Source organism: Hyaloscypha bicolor, assembly GCF_002865645.1.
Source record: "Hyaloscypha bicolor E unplaced genomic scaffold K444scaffold_189, whole genome shotgun sequence".
NCBI lineage: Eukaryota > Fungi > Ascomycota > Leotiomycetes > Helotiales > Hyaloscyphaceae > Hyaloscypha > Hyaloscypha bicolor.
The window spans coordinates 544,358-569,980 of NW_020194691.1; the positions used below are offsets into that span (position 1 = coordinate 544,358).

A 25,623-nucleotide genomic window follows, 5' to 3' on the forward strand; every position below is an offset into this window, starting at 1 on the left:
TAGTTCGGAATTCTTTTAAGAGGAATTCGGAATAGCCGGAAAGAGTAAAACAGAAGTAGTTAGAACAACTATAAGCCAATCTATTATAGCTATATAGTATTTAATATTATTCTCGAGCTTAGTATTATAAAGCTTAGTATTTTCGAAAATAGCTTTATTATAGCTATAGGTATTCTTATATAAAATAGCTCTTTGGATATTCTCCCAGTAACTCTTTATAATAATATTAATATCTGAAAATAAAATATTAGATTTCTTGGCCTATTTATATAACTCTCTAGTAATAATATAGTCTTCGGTTTCCAAAAGCTTTATAATAAAAGCAGAGGGTTCTATTTCTATAGACTCGTCTATAAATTCTCTAGGAATACTAACGGGACATTCGGTTCGGAAAGGGCTATTAATAGGACAACCTAAACTAGCAGGAGCTTTACTAGAAGCCTTAATAGAAGTCAATATAGTTCCTGGTTATATAGTATCCTAGGAAATCGACCTATTATACTTTTTCTCTATTATATTCTTTCTAGTAGTCTTATTACCGGTATATATATAGGGCTTATAAGATTATAGGATAGGGCTTGAGAGTAGTAATTAGGTTACTAGCCTATAGATACCTATTACTTTAGGGACTTGATTAAAAAGTAGCCTTTATTTAAGGTTCTTTAATTTTCGGGTTTTTAGAGAGTTTTTAATATATTACTAGTATATATTTATAAAGATATAAATACCTGATTTCTTTAAAGGTTCTAAAGCTTTTCGCTTTTATTATTCTAGAATCTATTACTTGTATTTCTAAGATTCTATTATCTTAGTAGTATCTATATTACTAATAGTTCTAAATTAGTTTATTTAAAATCCTCTATAGGATTAAAGGAAGTAAGCTTTAAATACTATTACGGGTATAGTATTCAGGGCTTGGAAAGCAAGATAGAAAGTCCCTTATAAAGACGATTTAAAGCTAAGGAAGGGAAAACTAGAATACAGGAGGCTATAAGAGAGTATATATATCCTATAGTATACTAGTCCCAAAGGGGCTTAGCCTTCTAAATATCTCTAGTATATTTCAAGCCTATTTCTCTAATAAGGCGGCCGTATTATATATATCTAGAAGGCAATGGGATATGGGTAACTATATTAGCTAATAAGGTTAAAAGCTAAATTATAATAGAAGTAGCTAGAAAGCTTTTAATAAAAATAAAATAGAAATTAAAGTAATATTTCTTTTTTTTATTTCTTTTTATTAATAAGGCTTTAAAAATATTATTTACTAGTTTGTTTTTATTACTTTTATTATTATTATTTTTTAAATTCGGTAATATACTATATATAAGTATTACTAAAGTATTTATTAAAGTTATAGGTATTTTGGAATCTAAATTAGTAAATATTTCTATTTTTAAATTAAGCTTTCTTAGCTTTTTATTTCTCTAGTATATATTTTTATAAATAGTATTCGGGTTTCTTATATATAAAATATAATTTCGGAATATAATTATTATAATTACAGGACTTGAAATAGTTATTACGAGTTCTAAAGTTATAACTAGATTCGTATTAATAATTTCTAGATAAATAATAGTTTAGAGAATTTTAAAAATAGTATTATTAATTAATAAAGAAAATCTCGATATTAATCTATTATTTCTTCTTATAAGTAGTAATAAATAATTAAAGCTTATTAATAAGTTAGCCGAGATTAGGAAAAGAATCCGAGACTATATATTAGTATACTAGTATATCTTAATAGAAAATAATAATCTTATTATATAGGAATTTAATATTTTATAAAATAGATACTAGTTTATATTATAATTTATATAGGTTATTAATTAGTAATTAGATAAGCTCAAATATTATCTTTTTAGAATATTAAGCTATTATAATTACTATTATAATAGTATTTCATTTATCTAAGTTTTAATATTAGAAATTAGGGCTTTTAAAAAAGCTATAAATATTTATATAAGCCTTTTTATATATATATTAAAAAAGCTAGTTATTATAAAAGTAATCTTATACTAGTTTCTTTAATATAATAAAAAAAGCTCTTACTAATATCTTTTATAAAAGCTCTATATATTAGTAGTTATTAAGGAAAATAATAAGTTTTTAGTTAAAACTATTATTAGTTCTATTATATTTCTATATTTTAGTATATATCTTTACTATTTTTCTAATTAGCTTTATAGTAAGAAGGCTAGCTAAAGGGCTATTTAGAAGTAATAAAAATAGTAGAAGTAGTAGAAATCTATTATTACTAGCTTTTTATAATCCGGTATTAGTAAGAATAATTATAGATAATAAAGAAATATAAGTAATAATTAGTTTAGTTTATTAATTTCTTATAATATTATTATTAAGAAATATATATAATAAGGTAATAGGGCTTGTATTAAGATCTAGTCTAGTAATAATAATATTAGCTATAATTCAGGTATATTATTTTTTTTCTAAATAGTATTAACTAAGAATTATATAATAGTAAATTCCTTATTATTTTATTTAATATAAATACTATTATATTATAAAATAGCTCGTAATTTATATAATATATATTAATCTAAATAATTAAGTATTTTAAGATTAAAATTACTAAAAAAAATTTAAATAATTTCTAGAAATTATTATTAGTTAATTTCTTTATCTTATACTAGAATAGTCTAGTATTAAAGTAATTTAGAACTTCCTTATTATTATAGGTAATTAGATTAATATTACCTTTCTATTTCTTTATCTATATATATTTATTCTATAGTTCTATTATACTAAATCCCTAGAGCTAAATTCTTTTTAATATATATATAATTTATAATAAAAGAGATTTAAAAATAAGATAGTTTATAATAAGTTTATAGAAAGATTTAGTAATAAAGATATCTAGATATCTAGTTTAGATACTAGATACTAGATACTTTAGATATCTAAAAATATTAAGGATATTAAAATAAATATTTTGCTTTTAAATATTTTATTTATAATAAGAAATTTAGGAAATGAAATATTATAATTTCGAAAGAATTTAAAGCTTAAAGAACTCGATTTAATAATAAAATTAAAGTAGTAATTAAAGAGTTTTAAGAATATATATAAAATATATATTCCGGAAAAAGTATTTTATAAATACGGGTATTATATAAATAGAAAATATAATTTCTAAGAAAATAGTCTTAGAGCTAAAAAAAAGTTAGTTTTAAAAAATAGTAAATAGTTAAATAGATAAATAGTTAAATAAATAAATAGTTAAATAAATAAATAGTTAAATAACTAATTACTTATTAATTAGTAAGAACTAGAGTCTTTTTCTTTAGGCTATTAGATATTTCGTAAAGTTAATAAATAATTTCTTTTTTTAATAAAGTAGTTATTAGTTTTTAGTAAGAACTAGCTATTTTCTTTTTTAGGCTACCGGATGCTTTATAAAATTAATAAGTAATTCCCCTTTTTAATATAGACTAGTTTAATTTTACTATAGGCTATTAGATATTTCTTTAACTTAAAAGATTCTATTCTCTAATCTATATATATAAACTAATTAGTATTAGTTTACTAGTAATATATAGTACTATTATATATTTATAAAATACTATTTATATAAGATTAGTAAAGTTATTATTATTTAGAAATAGGAATTATAGTATTATAGTATTAATATACGATTCCTAAATCTACTAAGCCTAAAGAAATCTAGTTTACTAATTAAGTTATTAATAAAACATAAAGTTATATAACTATATCTCATATTTTATATTCTATTATTTATATTTCATTACTTATATTTCATATCCCGTATCCCGTAACTATATATATAATTTCTAATAAAATAGCTATACTAATAATAATATATAAAAACTAGTAATATATAAAAACTAGTAATATATAAAAACTAGTAATATATAAAAATATATAAAAACTAGTAATATATAAAAACTAGTAATATATAAAAACTAGTAATATATAAAAACTAGTAATATATAAATTTTTCTTTATTTTTCTATTATTAACTTTCTAATTTACTAAAATATTATTTAAAGTAAAAGCTATTAAAAAGAGAATTACTAAGGCTTTTAAGGCTATAAATTAAAATTCTAGACTTAAAGAAATAAAGGCTATAGTTTATTTTAGGGGCCTATATAATTAATTAATAGCCTGGTAAAGGAATTATTCTATAAATAACTCTTGAAATAAATATAATAAAAAACTTTTAATATTATAAGATAAGTTTTTAAAAGATTATTTCTTAATACTTTATATCTTAGAATAAAATTCTAATATAAAAGTAATTTAAATAAATATTTTTAGGCTAATTTATTATAATACTAGTAATATTAATTTCTTTATATTTTATAAATAAATAAAAGCCTAGATTATTTGTAATTATGAATTCCTAAAGCAAATTCGAGAGAAATTAATATTTATAAAACGTCTAAATATATATATTATAAAAGATATTAAGAAATATTTTACTAATTTTAATAAATATAAAAGAAAATAAAGTATTTATATAAAGAATATATCTAATTTTAATAAGAATAGCTTTTAAATTAGAATAGTAACGGGAAATATTATATATATATTACTAGATTATAAAATAATATATAATACTAATTTTGATAATCGAGAATTAGTTATAATTATAGCTATAATTAATTATAATAAAAGAAAGATTTCTATAAATATTTAATAATAGTATTAAATTTATATATATTTTTACTAGTTTTATAAATAATTACCTGGATTTATAATATTTCAAATACTTTATTAAATACTATTTTCTTTTATAAATAAATATTTATAGGATCTTGATTTTTAATAGATATAATTCTTATTTATCTAACGAATTTTTATATTTCTATTAGAAAAATTATATTTAATTATTTAGATTATTAATATATATAATTTACCTTTTTTAATTATTTAATATTATTATTTTCTAATCTTTAAAATACTAGTTTTAAAAGAAGTTTTATTAAGAGATTTTTAATAATACAGAAAAGTTTAATAAAATAGACTTCTTTATAATTTTCTAGAAGTTTTAGAATAGGGTTTTTAAGAGCCGGTATATTATAATCTCTTTCTTTAAAAAAAAGATTTAGATTAATATCTTTTAATTTACTTAGAGTTCTATAGAAAATAAAGAAGTATAAAAAGCTTTTAAAGTGTCTATAAACTCTAATTCCTCTTTTATAGTACTCTTTACTAATTTTATCTTTTTCTCCTGGTTTTGCTATTCTGCTATCCCGTATTTCTACCTATAAAGACTAGGCAGATTAGCCTATATTATTAATATTATATATATAAAAACGAGGTATAATTATATTAAAGATTATATAATATAATTAATAAATAGTATATCTATTACTCCTTCGGTTTTACGTATATAAGAGAAGATAGAAGCGGTATTAGAGAGGTTAATTTTAGCTAGTACTCTTGCTAGATAAAGAGTACTAGATCTGGGCCTTGCGGAGAAGGAACGTTTAGCTAGAAAAGAAGGAGCTAGTAAGATTATTTAGAAATATGAGAAGATTATTATAGAGTAAGAAAGAAAGGATATTAAGGCAGATAATAAGGATAAAGCTCGGGTGGTTAATATAAGGTATGCTAGGCTAAGTAAGCCTTGGAGAAATAAGTACAAAAAAATAATGCGAAGGTTTGAAGCTAATTACTGGGACGTAATTAATTAGAAAATGAAGGCTACTAATTACAATTTATGGGGAAAATAGGGGTTATAGTGGGCTAAAACTCCATGGTTCTATATATATAGGGAAAAATTTGTATACTGCTGGTTTTTATATATTGCCCTCCCTCACCTGGTAAGCGTACTAAGCGAGAACCAGGTGAGCCCGGCCGAACGAGTAGTAGCTATAATAGAGGCAAAGTATTGAGAGAAAGAGCTTATAAGGGAATATATAAGCTTTTTATTAGAGGAGAGTAGAGATAATTAGTTTGGCTCGGAAAGCAAAAGTAGAAAATCAGATAGGTCTGAAGAAGCTATAGTAGTAATTTCTAGATATCGATAATACTAGTAAATCCCATACAAAAGCAATATTCCTTGATTAGTAATAGTGCACACGTAATTTGGCCAAATCGCTAGTGTGGCCAGATTGCTTTCACGAACCACCGGTGGAAACTAGTGGAAGGCACGAACTGGTATGGCCTGAAGTCATAGGGCCTCACAACGGGGCTCAACCCCTAAATTGTGCCCTGGGGATGCCAAGGGCCCAAATGCCGTGTAATCCCGTCACTTTATGCCGTGATCTTCGTACTTCCCAGCTTGCTCAGCTACCACTGCCCGCGTTAGTAAAGCTGTACCAGGATTCCCCGCAAGTTCTTAACGCCACTTCCCGGCCATTGTGGGGCAGGTATGTTTGGCTGTCCCCACAATGACAGTCCGGCAGTTCTGAATTTAGCCTTAATTGAGCCCTGCAAGCCGCGAGAGATGAGTTGACCATCCCGAGCTGCTCGATGTGCACAAAGGAGAAGTTGATTTCTCCGCTTTTGTAGAACAGATTTAAATTTCCACGAATAACTTGCTTACAAAGGTCCATCCGATCAGGCTTGGACGAAATGTTTGATAGACGGAAAAAATGTGACGGGGTGGTGGGAATTTGAGGGTGTGGACATACGTAATTCTGACGACGACGTCCACCTTGTGGTTTCTGCTTCTCATAGTAAGCCGCACACCTAAAAGGAAGGAGATGCTATCTCCCTTGGATCTTTTCATCTCATTGAGATAGATGGTTTGAATATAGCACTATCAAGCAAACTGCACTTTCAATTATGCACACCCTTATTCTGTTCTTTTTCGGACTTGTTGCCCTTGTTGCAGATGCCTCTCCTACTCCGTCAGCAAATCATCCAAGCAGAACCATTGAGAAGCGTTCTGCTCGAACAGCCAACCCTGGTAGCTGCCTCGAGGTGCAAGGAACGAGCCCTTCCTATAGTCAGTACTCAACTTTAGCCTTTGCTGTGGCAGCTCTGGGCTCTGGCACAACATCCAAATGTATCTCCATGTGGCCTGGAACGTATACGGAGCGTGTTATGATTCAGTATGGGGGAGCTCTGAGCATCTACGGCTATTCGGTAAAGTAAAGTATTAACAGACGTTTTATTCAGGAGAGAAGTGAAGAGGACGGTTCAATTATTCACTATCGAAGCAATAGTACAGGTATTCAGGCAGACAACCAAGTGACAATCAGTGTGGGCAAAAACTACTCAAGCTACTCAAGCTACTCTAGAGTAGTCTTGAGTAGAGTAGAGTAGAGTTTGAGTAGCGTAATATGGTACTTGAGTAGAGTAGAGTAGAGTACTACTCTAGAGTAACTCAAGAGTAGTCACGTACAAGTTACGTAAATATAATAAATTAATATTTATTTAATTATTAATAAATAAATAAGGTACATATTAAGTAGTACTATATAATTTAAGCTAGAGCTTATATAAGGCTACTTAAATACCACTTTTCTTCTATAAAAACCAGATTTCCCTCTTTGAAATCTTTCTTTTCCTGCTTTTTTTCTTCTCCTTTTACTCTTTCTAATTCGTCTTTAAATAATTATACGTTAGGACTTGTACTAAATCCCCTATATCCCTGCGGGTTTAGTGCATATCAGCGATACGGTCAAAAATCAGTAATACGGTCATTTTTTTAGAATACTAATCTTCGGAATTTTAGTGAAAATCGAAGAAAAATATTTTATAGTTTATATAGAGTTTATACTATAATTAATAATTAGAATTCTCTTACTTTTATATTGCATATATATGTAGTGAAAAATGGTGGAAATATTATATACTTTACCTCGTCGGCGACCCCCCCAAAATGCTACGATTCTAAGAAATTAATTAATTATACAACTACTATATCTTAATTCGTATACCCAATAATTATCTCCTTCTTATTAGTAGCTAATCTAACTATATTACCAAAGTCATTATTATAAAATAAAGGGGAAAGGAGGAAGTGGCTTGACAAAACCAAGCTCTCTACCTAGTATTTATTATTATACGCAAATATGCGTTGCCTGGTAGGTAGATACTGTGGGAGGGAAACTGCGACAAGACAAAAACCCACATAAAGTATACCAGAGCGCAAAACGTGACTTGACAGCAAAACAACAAATCAAAAGCGTAAACAGTAAAGCATAAACAGTGTGCAGTATGCAAAAGCTCAATTGATTGAATGTGCATGAAGGATTATTCTCTAAGTCTACAGAAAAACCAGCTTTCTTATGTGATTTCCGCAAGTTACGTGCAAAAGGCCGCGGCCTTTGCCATGTGACCTAAACCTCAAAACTGCCAAAACAACATGATTTTTGACGAGTACGGCCTGCCGTACCACAATACGCTCTCTTCCAGAATCTTATTAGCTATCCCCCGCACTCTCTTGAGATTAATATTATGGCCTAAATAGATTAAAAAGTCAATAAACTACTTTAGGGCATTCTCCTAATTACGATAAAGGACCTTATTGAGGCCTCCTTTAATATTTTGTAATAATCGGCCAGCGAGATGCGCTTTCCAGAGGCGTAATTTGACCCTAAATTAATGCGTAATCGCAGATTTTTAATATATGGGTTCCTGGCATAGAAATCAGAGGCCTGGGCTATCCTTTTCTCTTCTTCTGGGTCGAATTTGGCCATGGTATTAATATTTAATTAATTAAAATTAATATAATAGTAAAAAAATTGACCATATTACTAATTTTTGACCGTACTACTAATACACACTAAACCCGCAGGGACGTAGGGGATTTAGTGCAAGTCCTAATATATAATTAATTCCAGTATATTAAAGGATTAATTACGTTAATTAAATTAACTAATTAATTAATTAATGTAATTAGATTATAATTAATATAATTCGGATTTTTTTAATTAGATTAGAATAATTAATTAGATTAGAATAATTAATTAGATTAGAATAATTAATTAGATTAGAATAATTAATTAGATTAGAATAATTAATTAGATTAGAATAATTAATTAGATTAGAATAATTAATTAGATTAGAATAATTAATTAGATTAGAATAATTAATTAGATTAGAATAATTAATTAGATTAGAATAATTAATTAGATTAGAATAATTAATTAGATTAGAATAATTAATTAGATTAGAATAATTAATTAGATTAGAATAATTAATTAGATTAGAATAATTAATTAGATTAGAATAATTAATTAGATTAATTATAATTAATCTAATTAATCTGTTACGTAACTATAGTAAATTACTGTTTACTTAATAAGTATTAAATAACTAAGGCACTTATTAGGTAGCCCTAATTAAACTAAGCCAGGGCTTATATAATAGTAGCTATATACTAGCTTTTAATAATAATAAACTAGTTATTTTCCTATATTCCTCCTTTTTAATTTAGCTTCGGGTCGCTTACTAAGCATTATAGTACCTGATTAGTATAGTGCTAGAGCTAGAGCGGGCAGGAGCGTTACCAGATTAGGCTAGTACGGTTACGTATATGATTACGTGTGTATTAATCAGATTAATCAGATTAATTATAATTAATCTAATTAATACGTGAATAGAATATAATTAATGAGTATATTTCGTAATTAGATTAGATTAATGGCCATTAATCTAATCTAATCTAATTATTTAATATACTAAATAACCCCCAGCTTTTTAAGTAAGATATTATCTTAATAGTACTCTTATTAAGTCTATTATATAATTTAAATAATAAGAGTACCTTGAGAGAAGAGTTTGCCCTTAATAGCTAAGGAAGCCTATAAATATATTAAGGTTCTAGCTTGCTTACTAAGCCCTGCCACTACTTAATTAGGCAGTGCAGTGGCGCTAGACTCGGGCTACCCCGGAGCCTTACCTAATTGGGCTAGCGTATCACGTGTAATATTACGTATAGTATCACGTGCATACTACTCAACTACTCTAGAATATTCTAGAGTAGTTGAGTAGAGTATTGAGTAGAGTATGAGTAGTGAGAAATTTATTTGAGTAGAATATGAGTAGGGCCCACTACTCTACTCTACTCTACTCATTTCCCACACTGGTGACAATTACCACAAGCGAAAATTCTTCTGCAGCGGTAAATTGGACGCGAGTTCTGCCTTGCACCTCTATGGCGACAACTATTCGGTGTGGAATATCAATATTAAAAACACCTATGGTGCAGGTGCACAGGTATGTTGTTCGTTTAGAGCTGGCTTTTGAACAGCTGTTTTGGGTTCCAAAACAAGTCCCTGTGTTGACTGAATTCGCCGCAGGCAGTTGCCGTGACCTCTACGGGGAACTACATTGCTATGTACGCTTGTGGAATTTATGGATATCAAGACACGCTCTATGCTAAGTCTGGTTATCAATATTACTCCAGGTGTTATGTCGAAGGTATGTCGTATCCCGCATGGCAGACATTTGCCTTTTAAATAGATAATCACCGGTCATGCATAGGGGCGGATGACTTCATCTTCGGTAATGCTGCTGCTTGGTTTGGAGATTGTAAGTATACTGGCTCCAAATCCTCACCTCGCTTTTAACCAAGAGGTAGGCACAATTGCTTGTAATGGTGGAGGTTCAATCACTGCCAACAATAGGGCATCAGCTAGCGACCCGGCCTGGTACATTTTCGACACGTCCACAATCACAGCAGCATCTGGATGGACGACTACAGCAGCTAATTATCTGGGCCAGCCATGGGGGATTTATTCAAGAGTCATCTTCCAAAAGTGCAACCTGGGTAGTGTTATCAACGCCAAGGGATAGACCACTTTAGCTGTAGGAGCAACCCCGTAAGTTTCTTATCGTTCGCTGTAATATGATCGCTAACTAGGATTAAAATAAAGTATTTACGAAGAATATGAGAACACTGGAGCTGGCTCGGCAACTACTTCTCGGTTGTATGAGACTACAGCTACGGCGGCTGTGACGTACAGCACGCTTTGGGGAGGATCTTCGTCGTGGGCTGACCTTACTTTTTAAGGCTTGATTGTGGGGCCGAAATTGAGAAAGGTGCTTGGTTATGAAAGATTTTCTTTCTTTAGTAATCGTTCTTGGATTATGTTTTTGCAATATAGCTAGCCTTTCAGTGGAATCAATTATCCTGCAACCCACGTCAATTTGCAATTTTAGCTTTTCCAAAAAACCCTCAACGCCCACTCCAGCACATACGTGGATGAATGTGGAGAGCGGCACACACGTTCCATGGGAGCTTTTGACCCCTGGCACGGTTTACGTTTCTCCTCGGGGAATTTTGCATGCGATGGGAGATAAAACACCTCGTACACTCAGGGCACGTACGGCGATATGGCGACCTAAGGGTTGATTAGATCGCTATGTAAGGAAGGCTTCTTTTATAGCTCCAGAAGGCGTTAGCCAGTCCTCAACTTGTGATCACGTGATCATCACCTTTCTTCAAGCTCTTGGTGAGTTTTTCTTTCTGTCCTCATGGCTGGGAAATGGTATGAGAAGAGATGGCGAAAGGATATGTTTGATATTTGACGTTTTCAAAGCTTCTTTTGTGTAGGTAGGAAGGTGGATGGATCTCCTTGCCAATGCTTAGGGGGTTCTCCCGCTGAGCTAGGGCGAGGAGTTGGCTGTGTAAAACATTTGGGTTCATGCAAGCCTTGAGGTTGTTGGTCTTGAGATTATGAGGTGAGATGGTAGGTGATGAAGTAGCGGTGAAGTGAAGCGTGGGGAAGTTACGGGTGCCTGGAAGTGGTTTGTTCGATTTCCCCGAGTTCCCCCGAGTCCGATCTCAGGCTTTATTTAGCGGAGGTGACCCGTTCCGAATTACTCACTAATTCTCAAAATGAGTAATTAATCAATGGATCGGCCAATGAGTCTACATTGATTGATCACCTATGTAATTGACTAATTAATCGTTAAGTTATTTTTAAACTCTCATTTCGGACCTCTCTAGAGAGATTTAAGTTAACTCATTATATTAAAGGCCTTAATAAACAGACCCGTTCAACTACGAGTGCTGTTTGTGGACATCGGGAATAGAGTCAAGATCTTGGTATGCGTTAGTGTGCCCTATGCATGGCTTAAGGATCCCGCCGTTCCTCAACCCCAACGCCTAAGCCCACTGCGCTAGAGCTGTGAATGGTTCTCAACCTTCTCGCCCGTTTTGAGGTTACGGTTGGGGCGAGCTGTACGCCTTGGTATGCTCCTTATACCTCCCGGGTGGTCTGTGTCTTGAACTAGACCATCGATGTGCATATTGTGCTTTTATTATGTCAAGAACTACACATACTAGGCTTCAAAAGACAGTCCGAGTTTGATAAGGCGGCGTGGTTGGAGCATTACAAGTAAACACAGAATATATTAGTATCTGTTCAGGCGACCGTAGGAGAATCGAACAAATCAAAGTGGGCAATGGTGTCAAAAACGCACACGTCTTCCAGCCTGTCACGCCAAACTCTTTATTCGATTACAGGCACTCAAATCTAAAGAAGTCCAAATAACTGCCACAAAATTTCCTACATTCAGTTGACTAGAGTTTTGGTACTAAGGGGTATCATGCAACAATGGGAAGAGTCCATGCCACTCAGCGACAAGCCCCAGGATGTTTCGATATGCTGCAGCTTCGGGTTATCGAACGTTGAGTTACAAAGACGCTATGTTCGCCGCATTGATCACATTAAATCTCCTTCCGAGAAACGGAATGTTTTGCATCTGCCCCGGCACCTTGTTCAACCGAACCTACTAGAGATGTAGAATAGCCGCAGCTCTTTGCATATGGGAAACGAAGTGAAAATGTAGATACTGTCATCCCATGACCCCCTCGGAAAGGCAAAACCAGGCACCCGGCGAAGTTCAGACCGTAGTTGGTACCCTCGTGGTGGATCAGATCGTAGATCCGATTAACGGTCGATGGGATCTGTTTGGCCGTTATTGATTCTAGAAGCCCTAAATTTGGTGACAATAGCAGGATGGCGGGCACGAGGGGGACGGAGGGGGATATCGTACTCAGATAGCCACCAAAGCAGGCTCGGCAAAAATACCTGAGGTATCGATAAGGAATCGATAGTTACTGGTATTAATAAGGTATTAGTAAGTATCGATACGTATCGATTCCTTATTGATTCCTTACCGCTTTCTATCCCGCACTCTCTAATTTTTCACTCTCTCTATTCTCACATCTTTTATTCTTATTCTATTTGGATTACATACTCAAAATGTCTTCTTCGCATGAGCTAGACTCTTCCTCTCTAGCTTCTGCTTTTGTAGATCTAGAACTAGAAGCCCCTTCCAGCCGAAAATTGAGGGCCCCGGTCTGGAAGTATATACGTAATCCTACTGAGAAGGAGAACCAAGCCTACTTCTATTATATCTATTATAATAAGAAAACGAGAAAGCCATATTATACTTCTTTTTCAGAGAATATAAAGAAGTATATATAAGGTGTTTACAAGATCCCTATTGAGATGGCTATTAGTAAGAACCAAGTAATGGTTAATTTGTAATTAAGGCAATATTACTACTAAGCTACTGGAACGAGTAAGCAAGAGAAGCTTGATACTAAGATCCTGGAAGCTTATCTTAATATCTCGGTTATTCTTGAAGCTCTAATTACTCTTATTATTATATAGAATCTATCCTATATTCTTATTAAATGGCTAGAGTTTCATATGCTTTGCCAAGCATTTAATCAAGCTATTAAAGGCAAGATTATAACTTTGTATTCAGGAATTACTAGCTTAGTCAAAGATACTTGAAAAAGGCACTAGGATACCGTATAATAAGTAGTCCAGGCTATACTCTTACTTATCCATATCTCTCTAGATATCTGGACCTCTCCAAATCAATTACTTTTACTTATAATCTGTAGCCATTTTACTATATATAATAGAAAGTAATAAAAGGCCCTTCTTGCTTTAAAGCAGGTTCCTGGCCATAGCTCAGAAACTCAAATATTAATCCTTTGGCTAGTTCTTTAAGATTATGGTATTACTTATAAGCTTGGAGCTATTATATATAATAATGCCTTAATAAATAATATCCTTTATTAATTAGTTTAAAAGGAGCTAAAGGATAAGCTAAGCTTGAACTAGGAGGCAGATTACTAGTATATTCACTATCTGGGCTATATTATTAATCTAGTTATATAAGCCTTCTTATTTACAAATCACGTTAGCTTAGAAAACCTTGATTTATATAATAAGCAGGAGTGGTATACTAGAGTCTTTAATATAATAGAGGTAATAAAGGCCCAGTTTAGGCTAATAGGATCCCTTGGTCAAGTATATAATATTGTGGTTTATATTTATAGGTTAGCTAGAAGAATAGAGGAGTTTTATATACTTGCGAAAAGGCTAATTCTAATAGATAATTATATAAGGTAGAATAGCTAGTATAAGATACTTTATATACTACTTGATTTAAGACCGGTAGTAGAAAGGTATTATTAAAACTATAAGGAGGAGCTTAAAGAGGATATCTTGACTCCTAAAGATTAGAAAAAGCTTTATATAATTAAGGACTTCCTTGTATTCTTTATACGAGCTATTCTTATAGCTGAGGGCTTAACTTCCCTTAATTCTACCCTCTTTATAATAGATATCTTAATTAAATACCTCTAATAAAAGAATATAAGTTATCCTTTTCTTTTATATAATTTTATATAATTATACTAATTCTAATAGGCTAAATATTAGAAAAGTAAAGATCTAGAAAAGAGAGACTTCCTTTATTGAATCAAGGCAGTATATAAGGTTCTGGATAATTATTATATAAGAACCGATATGTCTCTAGTTTATACTACTATATTAATCTTAAATCTTTATAATTATATAAGGTATATTAAGATATACTAGCCAAAGAAATAGTTAAAGCCAGTCTTAGCTAAGGTTAAAAAGTTCTGGGAGAAATATTGGGAAAGGCCTATTATTATACCTATACTACTAGCTTTTTGGTATAAAGGCTTGTCTTATAAGATACCAGAACTAGATATATATAATTATATTACCTTGTCTCTTAGAGCAGAAGCTCGTCCTATAAGTCAAGACAAGTTTGAGGACTATAACTTACTAGAATCATATAATCCTAGTAAATAGGGGGCCCTTATATAGTAGTATTAGGATATATAGAGATAATACTGGCCAAGACTCTCTCTTATAGCTATTAATATCCTCTCTATTCTATTAATAAGTAATAAGCCAGAGAAAGTATTTTTAGGAGAATATTATATAGTAAGCTGGGATAGGGTATAAATAGAAGCAGAGATAATTGAGATATAAGAGTACTTAAAATACTAGAAAAGAAGTAGGATTCTGAATACTTTCCTTAAGACTAAAAGAGTAATCTAAAAAAGAAGAGAGATTCTATACTTTTTATATAATACTTTAAGGCCAGATTAGAATCTCTTTTCTTAGTTTTTAGGTACTATATAAAAGTAATTGCAATTATAAGTAAAATCAAAAGAGGGTAAATATTGAGAGCTTAATATAGTCTATTAAATATTATATAAAAGCCAGGTAATTATATAATATAAAGAGAGTAAGTAGCTCTATCTAGAACCTATAAACTTACTAGCCAGGATAAGCTCCAGGCTTTGAAACCTGTCCACTTTATATAATTTTAGGAGATTTAGGCTTTTCTCTAGAACCTCCCTCTTCTCTATTATTATTAATATCTTATATAGTATATTGGGTCACATGACTATAACGAATATAGTTACCACATGCCCTATGCCATTCTCTACCAGGAACCCTTAAATACTCTATAAATATACCTTAATCCTTACTATAAGTAGTATAAGGAATCTGGGTATTAACTTTGCTACTATATTACTTAGTACAGATTATATAAACTCAGGAGAAGTAACTTATACTCGCTGGGTCAAGATTATATTAATAACCTCAGGGAGAAGTAGGGTATTAAAGATACCAGGAGTATAGAGATCCTTAATTATAATATCTGAGGGTTCTGGATTATTAATATTAAAGGTACGCTTCTGCTAAGGGCTACTATTAATAACTAAGGGCTGGAGCTTATTCCCTCCTATACAAAGGAAGTACTAAGCCTCAGTATTATTAGAGGGGTTTATACGAGTCTAGATAACGAGATCTTATTGAGCTTGGGCTGCTATTATATATATATATATATATATGAAGTAGTATGTATAAAGTATTATATATGAGGTATATATATGGAGTATATAAGGAGAGAGAGAGAGTATATATATATGTAAGGAAGTTAGAGAGAGGGCTAAGAGCTAAGAGCCTATTATATAGATATCTAGGGCCAAAAATGACTCAAATGGGAGCCTGAATAATTCAGATTAAGCTGTGAATTAAGCTGTGAATTATATAGTTATTTGGTATAGTTCAGACGATACGGGGAAAATAATTGGCTAGAGCCTTAGAAATAGGGCTATAAAGCTGTGAATCATATAGTTATTTACTATAGTTCAGATAATGGAATTAAAATAATTAGCTAGGGTATTAGAATTAGTTATATTAAGCTGTGAATCATATGATTATTTAGTAAATCAGATGGTGGGGTCAAAATAATTAGGTAGGGCCTTAGAAATAGGGCAAATACTGACTAAGTATCGATAGAACTATCGATACTATCGATACCTTACGATTCTGGCATCGATTCCTATTGATACCGGAAATTAAGGAATTTTTGCCGAGCCTGCACCAAAGCGATAGGAGGAATGGACATCTTAGACAAGCCCATGTTGCAGCATCCATATTTATTTCCGTAGCGGTTCATCTATGTAACAGATATTGTTCCGTAGTTTCGATATAGATCAAATATGGTCCGGACTTCTTTACCGACTGGATCAAGTTTTTCATGTCATCTTCTTCGCAGAGCTTCATCCGCGGGAAGACGGCTCAACTCAGACTGTTTGGTCATTTGCAGTCAGATGGCGGATACACGACTCTTCATTGGGACATCCCAGGACTTGACGCTTCTAAATGATAACGCTGCCTAAGAAGATATATAGCACAGCTCACAATGGCTACACGCCTATAGAAGTATGAGCGTAATTATATGTTTAGGGATATGAGAGTCATACCAGACAAGTCGTAGAGAGACGAAAATATAACCACTGATTATCAAATCCATACGAGGGTGAGCGAAAACCACAATCGAAGGTCAAGTACCATTACATGTCGTAGCCTGCCCGTAGCTCCTGCCTCCATTTTTGGTCCTCACGGAATGGGTCCTCACGGAATGGAACCTCATGGAAAGCATTAATGGCACCACGCAGCAGGCCACGAAATGCTTCCACCCCAGGTTTTTTAGGTCTGCTATAAATTACCCCTTACAAGAAGCAAGTTTGATGTTTAATGCCATACAAAGGCTCCACAGAAAGTCCGTATGCGTCCATCTGCATAACTTGAGTATCTTGAAAAACCTAGACAGATGGAGTTGCTTACTGCAGGATGAATAATGCCGGAAGTTGGGATAAGACCGAGTCTTGCTCAGCTTCCATCCATCCACCCCCATGAGACTCGCAACTGCAGAAAGTATATCGCCGAACGACAGGTAGAAGATAAACGTTCTGATCGGCTTGTGAAACAAGAATGACGAGCAGTCCGTTCTCAAGATGAAACCACCGCCGGCCAGAGGAAGCACCGAGGAGACCCTTCCTGCCTTTGTGGAGGTTGCTAAGTTACTTGTCTTTCCAACCCATATTCTTTGTGAATTTGATTTTCAATTACAAAAGAAGTGGAGATGTCGATCCACTCTGAGATAAGAGACGCATTAAATGCATACCGCATAGATATCAAACTAAAGAACAAGAAGTGAATATCATCGGCTGGGATGCGGAATTTCTCGGGGCCGGAAAATCCATTTTGAAATGTGTCTGCTTGAAGAGCTTCCGCTCTATCGGAGCGGAAAGACAGACGCCACCAGAAGGGAGGCGGATGGGAGAACGCGGAACACCGCATTCTAATGGACTGATGGGCTCCAAAGCGATTTTCAAGTTTGCTGCCAAAGAAAGTGTAGAGAGTAATATACTGCAATGCAAGCTCCATTACCGTAAGACGCCGTAAAGTCTGTATTTGGAGCCTTCACGGACTGACACGCAACGGGCCAGGAGCTAACCTAATATAGAAAGGATAAATGTGGCGGCCCAATAATTCAACCCTTCTCGCCCACTTAAACCCTAAGGAGCCCCTCCTATTACCAAAAAATAGCCTTTCGTCAGGCTCCCTCGAGTTCAGTAATCTCTGCTCGATTACACTAGCGATATCTTCGCAACTAAGATCTTATAAATCTGCGATCTCTGAAAGGAAGGCTCTACGACATACCCCTTTTCACATGTGTTGCGCACGGTAACCTTACGGAACAGGAGCCAGAAGAGAGAGGCCGCCCCGAAGACTATCGTGGGGACTCCACACACTATACCTTGTTCAAAAGCCATCACTTCCCGACATTTGCGGCTTACTCCGTTTGGTATCAGCCACCCGAGACACGACATTTCTTCGGACCTACTCAGCTGCATCTATTACCCGTTCGTACCTTCCACTAGTTTCCACTGGTGGTTCGTGAAAGCGACCTGGCCATACTAGCGACCTGGCCAAGTATTTCACATAGTAATTTGTGTAGGAGGTACTTGTAGCTAGCTGGTCTGTGCTGGTCTGCTACAAATTTAGCGAGGAACACCAATTTTGGGGGGTTGGCCAGGTCGCTAGTATGGCCAGGTCGCTTTCACGAACCACCAGTGGAAACTAGTGGAAGGCACGAACGGGTACCCGTTTCGTGGCAAGTCGGAATATCTGGCCAGTTATGCACCAGCGATCGTGAACGCATTTAGTTCGCAAGCCCACGGCAGCCCCACGTTCTAAAAAGGAAGACCCTTACTGACGAAAACAAGGAATTTGTCTCACTTTCTGCAGACAACGCATAGCCCTGATCCCAGCTTGTGAGGCATTTGGGTGGGGACACGCCCAATAGACTTGCCTGGACCGAAATTTGACTTTCCACAATGTTTCGAATCCTGCATTCGGGGCGATTGGCTTTAGTGTGACGGAGCTCCTTGCCAACCACGCGGCATGGCTGCGGTGCAAGCTTTCTAGCCAAGAAAAATTTGAATTGGCCTGAATTACAGAAAGCTTGCCCTGGTAATGATAGTAAAGTTTAGCAAACTTTTTCGCCAGCCTCGTAAATTCCAGCCTGCCCAGGACGCTGGAGAAGGCTCGTGATACAACGATATAACCTCCCATTGACTGTTTTTCTAAGTTAGAGAACATACAGACCCTGCGCTCCTTTATCATGAGTGTTCGTGGTTGGGTGATTTCGTGATCCAAGGGGCGTCGATGCATTCGTTCTGTCCCGCTTCCACACCCACTTTCTGGCCCACAAACAGACTGACCATGCAGTGGTGAAGAGGCCCCCATTTGCAATAAAAACGCCTCATTGCTTGGATGTTCTCTTTCCAGGATTCCACAATTACAGGCTCTTTATGCAAGTCTTAATTCGGAAGGAGCAACTAGAGCGCAAAAGGTTTCAGCAGGCTGACTCAGAGAACAAAACGACCCCCCCTTCCTGCGTTTCCCCATGGGGGCCCCGTATTATTGGCCGGCGTTAACTTCCAAACATCGGGTGCTCTCGGGACGTCGAAACTCTCAAAAGTCCAACACGCCTTGAGGTCAAAGATAAAAGGAAAAGATAGCCCCGATGTGTTGACAGAGCAGTGTCCTCCTTCCTCGAGAAAGTTTGTTCTTTGCTCAAGTTGGCAGAGACAGACCTTACACAATTCTATATACATGCTCATCACCCATTCCATTGCGAACAAACACCATACTCCTCATCGAGCCAAATATCCGAGGAGTTGTTGAACTCAAAAGACGCAAAGATGGGATACCTTGGCAGCCGTTTCTCGAGCGTCCTTCCTACGTACGATCCCGCTCCAAATCCATTCAAATTGCTAGCGTCAGTGAATCAGAAGCAATGGATGTTTTTCCTCGTATGTTTACGTCCAATTTTTCCTCATCCTGATTCACGCCCAGAGTCTAAAAGATTTCCAGATCGCATTCTTTGCGTGGACGTGGGATGCCTTCGACTTCTTCACGGTGTCCTTGACTGTCAGCGACCTCGCAACACAATTCCATAAGACAAATGCTGATATCACTTGGGGGATCACACTTGTTCTTATGTTTCGATCTATTGGTGCTATTACCTTTGGTATTGCCTCTGATCGATATGGACGGAAATGGCCCTTTGTGATCAACAATTTGTTGTTTATCGTTCTTGAACTCGGCACCGGGTTCACTCAAACGTATCACCAGTTTCTCGCCGTCCGCGCTCTATTCGGCATTGCTATGGGTGGTCTGTATGGAAATGTAGCGGCTACTGCACTTGAAGACGCTCCAGAAGCAGCAAGGGGTATTCTTTCTGGCATGATGCAGCAGGGCTATGCATTTGGATATCTCCTAGCCACAGTGTTCTCAAGGGGACTAGTTGATACTACCTCTCATGGGTGGCGACCTCTCTTCTGGTTTGGTGCCTGCCCGCCGGTACTACTCATCGTCTTCCGTCTGATGTTGCCGGAGACAGATGCATATGTCGAACGGGTTGCAATGAGAGCGGAACTCGACAGTGTTGGGAAAGTCTTTATCACTGAGGGGAAAGTGGCCATGAAGAAACACTGGTTATTATTGATATACATGGTCTTGCTCATGGCAGGATTCAACTTTATGGTAAGCCTAGATTTTGTCATCTGGACCACCTTCTTTCAAACCCTCTTACTAATCACTTCTTCATAGTCCCACGGATCTCAAGATCTATACCCGACTATGCTGACGAACCAATACAACTTCTCCGCTAATGAGGTCACCGTCACACAAGTCGTTGCCAACCTTGGCGCCATGCTCGGTGGAACGACAGTTGGTTACTCATCACAGATCTTCGGCAGACGATTTTGTATCATTGTCATGTGTGTTCTTGGTGGTGCTTTACTCTACCCGTATACTTACGTTAGCAATACTGGAGTCATTGCGGCAGCCTTTTTCGAGCAGTTTTGTGTCCAGGGAGCGTGGGGTGTTATTCCGTAAGTAGCTTAGTTCTTGTTTAAGAGGCCAAAAAAAAAATCTGACTACCCACTTAGCATTCACCTTATGGAACTCTCACCACCAGCTTTCCGGACCTTCGTGGTTGGAACATCCTATCAGCTCGGAAATCTCGTCTCCTCCGCTTCTTCCACTATTGAGGCCACAATTGGGGAGCGATTCCCCTTGGCTCCCAAGATCAGTGGCGGCAAAGCGACCAAGAGGTACCAGTACGGGAAAGTTATTTGTATTTTTCTCGGATGTGTGGGTTCTCCTGCCTCTCTTTACACCTTCGCCCTAATTCCAGGATTCCGCACAATGATAGGTGGCTAATGTGCGTACATAGGTCTTCGCATACAATCTGCTTCTTACATTCCTCGGCCCCGAAGACCGAGGCCGCAGTATGCGTGTGTTTGATGACGACGACATTGAGGATGTAAAGGGCCATCATCATGCTGTCATGGAAGGCAACTTGGAGGAGGTTCCTACAAACCGCATTCGAAAGAACGGGGCGGTCGAGCTAGTTGAGAACGTTTAGGTTTAAATTTCCCTAGTGGAAGACCGAATCTTCAGTAAAATGGGTTGGGCTCAAATTTGGGAGCATGATCGTTCTGCTCTTCGCTCTCGTGCGACGTCTGGGAGTGCTTCATCGCCGTCTGTCTCCGCAACGAAGCCATCTTTCAAGAACGCCCGCACACCAGAGTTTAACGTTTGCAGACAGCCAATTGATCAATTTAGGAGATGGTCTTATGAACAGGGGTGGTCTTATACGAGAGGGGTGCGAGTGGGTGGCTTGCATCCCTCGTTCTGTGGGATCGCGCATTCATGCGTCTCGCTTCCCTGAACAAATTTCATTCTTTGTTGCTTTCCGTCGCATCATGATTGGACCTGACTTGCTTGAACGCGTCGTCGTACCCCACATCCCCCTGTTTCTTTCGAAACTCTACATTGGAAGATGCGATCCCATTAGTGTTGGGTATCTAAGCATCCTACGAGCGTCATGTTCACGAAGCCGACATGAATAAACCCTCCTCTCAAATTATTGGTGACAAAAGAGAACGGGATATTTTGCGCTTTTCTTCGAAATCCTTCTCGGGGCGGGCCATATCTGATCTGATATCGGTTCCTCGAAACCGTAGTCTTTCTTCCGTCGGCTGCGGGTCTCGGCACCTGCGACGCTTGTGTGGCTTTCATTGAAGAGGTTTGCCAATCAAAAGTCGACCACCAACGCCATTTCGATTGTCCAGGAATGTCGGCCGTCAAAGAATTCCAACAGCATTCTAGCGTCGAACAGGGCACCTTCCATTCGGCCCACACGTACGGACGTATTACCACGCCACTTGCAAGGATCTCAACTTTCCACCTTATATTACAGCCACAACGCACCACCAGAGCACACAACCCAGATGTGTGTATAGCCCTCCTCGTTGGGATCATTTTAGCACTTAAATAGAGGCTTTTGGTTGTGTATAGGAAAAGTTATGACTATTGAAATCGCGTGCGGCGTTCGGACCCTTGTAACCGAACTCCCTACCAAAAGCACGACCCCACCAAAAGCACGATTTAGCGAATTTTTTATTTCTTAATAATTAGATAACTATAAATCCGTTTTATATAATATTTCATATATGAGCTCTATATATATAATAAAATAATAAAATAAAATAATAATAAAGTATTTTGTATAATTAAAGAAAATATTTCAAAAGATATATATTTTATTTAATTTATTAACTTTTAATATATTTTAATAATAAATATAAAAAATAATATAAAATTATATAAGTTATATTTTATTTGTTATAGTAACTTAAAATATATAGAAATAATTTATTAAAACCTATTATTTCTAAATAAAATCCAAGTTTAAGTTAATTTTTTTACAAAAATATTTTTTTTAAAAAACTTTTTATAAAATAAAAGCTAATAAAGTATATATAATAAAAATTATTAATTTTATTTCTAATATTATATATAAGATATCTATTTATTAGTTAATCTTTATTAAAAGCTCTTTATATATTTAATTTTATAATTTTGAAAATATCGTATTTTAAGATATTATAAAAAACTAATAATATTAACTTTATTAATAATCTTATATAATAATTATGATTTCTTTAAGCTAATATTTATTTTAATAGATTCCATTTAAATATTCTTTAAGTAATATCTTTATTATAATTTTATATAAGCTTTTTTTAATTATTTAATATATAAATCTCTTAATTATTATTAATTTATAAGATATTAATAAAAATAGTATAAACTTTTTATTATAAATATAACTTTAAGACATAATTAAATAAAAATAATAAAGAGATTCTTATATATATTAATATAATATTTATAAATTCGATATTAAGTAATTAATAATATATATATTTATTATATTTATTTATATAAAGCTTTAATAATTATGATTTTTATATTTAAAATATCAGTTCTTATATAAGATATTATATATAACTTTATATCTTATTTTTATATCTTATAAATACTTTTTTATTTAAAATTAAAAATCAAAAAAATTAAAATTTTAAAAGTTTAAATTATTAGTTTTATAATTAAGCCTTTTATACTTATAATATATATAATTTTAATATATATCTTAATTATAATATTATAAAATAGTAAATCTAGAATTTTTTTACTTTATAATATTATATAATATAAAAATTATATTAGTATTTATTATATATAACTAAAATAAGAAAAAGCTTATTATATTAAGAAGTATTAAGTATTTTGATTATATAATATACAAAGTATATTCTAACTATTTGAAAGATCCTATATTTAAAAAATTAGATCATTTTATAAAGTGGTTATTCTTTAATTAATTAAACTATTTTTATGTAAAACGTGCTTTTGGTGGGGTCGTGCTTTTGATAGGGACTTCGGTTACGGTAGTGGGGTCGTATTACTTTACGGGCGGTACCTCCGTACATGCGTCTCCTCCCAAACCATACCATTCCATTCCCAGCCTTTCTCTCGCCCCGTTCCCCTGCAGGTGCTCTCCCAAAGCCACACACGGATCGGGCCCACGTCCTCGTGGCAAGTGGAACCCTCTGCCAGGAAGACCCGTCGGCGTTTGAGGGGTGTCATGCAGGCCCAGAAATCTAATCACCCCTCAGCCCTCACCGAAGCGGAGAACCCTGCTTCCAAGTGTCTGTCAAGTGGTTTATTACTACAGATCGGATGCCTCTGCAGAACCTTCGCTTTTCATTCCCCACATATTTCAACATCGCGGCGAAACCTCGAACACCGCTCTCTCCAACGCTCAAATCAACACAATGCCCAGTTCGACGTCCTCCTTGGTTCCGCAGGCAACGCGAGGTCCCAATGGATATTTTCCGTATCCATACAGCTCCGATACTCTTGTGGGTGACCTGAGAACGGCCCTTCTACCAGTTGCAATCATGGCCTTGGCATCCTTTGTGAGCACTATCGGTTTGACCTGTTTTATCACCCACCGCATGATCTTCTGGAGGAAGTACTATCGCACTTATCCTGGCTATAATCAGTACCTCCTCTTGATCTTTAACCTCATCCTCGCCGATTGCCAGCAGTCAATAGCCTTTCTTATTAGTTTCCATTGGATCGCGAAGAAGGGTATCCTGGCTCCAACCGCAGCTTGCTTTATTCAAGGATGGCTTGTCCAGGTTGGAGATGTTTCCAGCGGCATTTGGGTATTATCTATTGCTATTCATACCTGGTTTTCGGTCGTTAGAGGGCGCCAAGTAGAATATGTCCGCTTTTGTTGTTGCCTTATTGGGATCTGGGTTTTCATTATGCTCCTAGCAATTATTGGACCCATTGCGCATCCGAAGAATTACTTTGTGGACACTGGGGCTTGGGTATGCTACTTCTTATCCTGGCCTCCCCCTTTTCTCTTTTCCTCCTTGCCACTAACGATTAATGGAATAGTGCTGGATAAACCCAGATTATTTTAAATATGTGAGCTCTCTTTCTATCTACCACAATCGCAATCCGACCTCTATTAGCTTTAAATTCAATAAAAGCTGACAAAATGCCTTCAGCGTCTCGGCCTCCACTATTTTTGGATTCTCCTCTCACAGTTCGGCAGCGTAGTAATATACGCTTACATTTTTTGCCTCCTCCGACACCGCATAAAGCAGGTGCTTCCCGCTTCTCGAACCGCAAGCTCCCAAAAGATCAGCCGGGCTGCACGACTCCTGGTCCTCTACCCCATCGCCTACGTCACCTTGTCGCTGCCACTTCCTGCCGCGCGCTTGGCCGTTTGGAGCGGCGCAAAAGTCTCCCTGACATTTTACTGTATCGGGGCAACTCTGATGACATCTTGTGGATTTGTCGATACCATCCTCTATACCCTCACACGACGAGTGTTGGTCAGCGAAATTAACGATTCGTCAACCAGCCAGGCCTTTAGCACTGCAAACAGAACGGCTGGTAATCATACGATTCTAGAGGGAGATGATGGAGTAATGATATCACTTGGAAAGAGGGGCAAGAAGACGCAAGGAGTGAGTGCTTCAGATAGCACAGAAGACATTTGGAATATTGTAAAAACAGATTCCTTCGAGGTAAAGAGCGAAACTTTGCATGAGCAGAGAGCGTCAGCCTCGACGGCTGAGGAATATAGATAGCT

The 25,623-nt window shown here is 35.1% G+C and overlaps 4 protein-coding genes across 4 annotated transcripts; all 4 read left to right on the forward strand.

Moving 5' to 3' along the window:
- Positions 1 to 6,777: 6,777 nt before the first annotated feature.
- Positions 6,778 to 10,956, forward strand: K444DRAFT_657707 (carbohydrate esterase family 8 protein; the record flags this gene model as incomplete). The annotated part of the gene is made up of 8 exons (XM_024886186.1): positions 6,778 to 7,085; positions 7,161 to 7,256; positions 10,065 to 10,161; positions 10,245 to 10,365; positions 10,429 to 10,476; positions 10,526 to 10,714; positions 10,751 to 10,766; positions 10,821 to 10,956. 8 exons carry the CDS (start codon positions 6,778 to 6,780, stop codon positions 10,954 to 10,956), a joined length of 1,011 nt encoding a protein of 336 aa, XP_024726626.1.
- K444DRAFT_282024 (uncharacterized protein) lies at positions 10,896 to 11,368 on the forward strand. Its single transcript, XM_024871573.1, has one exon. The coding sequence runs from the start codon at positions 10,997 to 10,999 to the stop codon at positions 11,297 to 11,299; it is 303 nt and encodes a 100-aa protein (XP_024726627.1). The 5' UTR covers positions 10,896 to 10,996; the 3' UTR covers positions 11,300 to 11,368.
- Positions 11,369 to 19,798: 8,430 nt separating this feature from the next.
- On the forward strand, positions 19,799 to 21,528 carry K444DRAFT_648689 (MFS general substrate transporter; the record flags this gene model as incomplete). The annotated part of the gene is made up of 5 exons (XM_024885491.1): positions 19,799 to 19,909; positions 19,971 to 20,642; positions 20,709 to 20,992; positions 21,050 to 21,254; positions 21,337 to 21,528. 5 exons carry the CDS (start codon positions 19,799 to 19,801, stop codon positions 21,526 to 21,528), a joined length of 1,464 nt encoding a protein of 487 aa, XP_024726628.1.
- Positions 21,529 to 24,340: 2,812 nt separating this feature from the next.
- K444DRAFT_503197 (uncharacterized protein) lies at positions 24,341 to 25,369 on the forward strand (the record flags this gene model as incomplete). Its single annotated transcript, XM_024873368.1, has 3 exons — positions 24,341 to 24,850; positions 24,921 to 24,950; positions 25,034 to 25,369. Coding segments are annotated over 3 exons (876 nt in total), but the record flags the coding sequence as incomplete, so codon positions are not given.
- Between the last annotated feature and the right edge of the window lie 254 nt (positions 25,370 to 25,623).

Bases quoted from the DNA above. Each gene is read 5' to 3' on its own strand.
- K444DRAFT_282024 (XM_024871573.1), top strand. From the start codon at position 10,997: ATGAAAGATTTTCTTTCTTTAGTAATCGTTCTTGGATTATGTTTTTGC.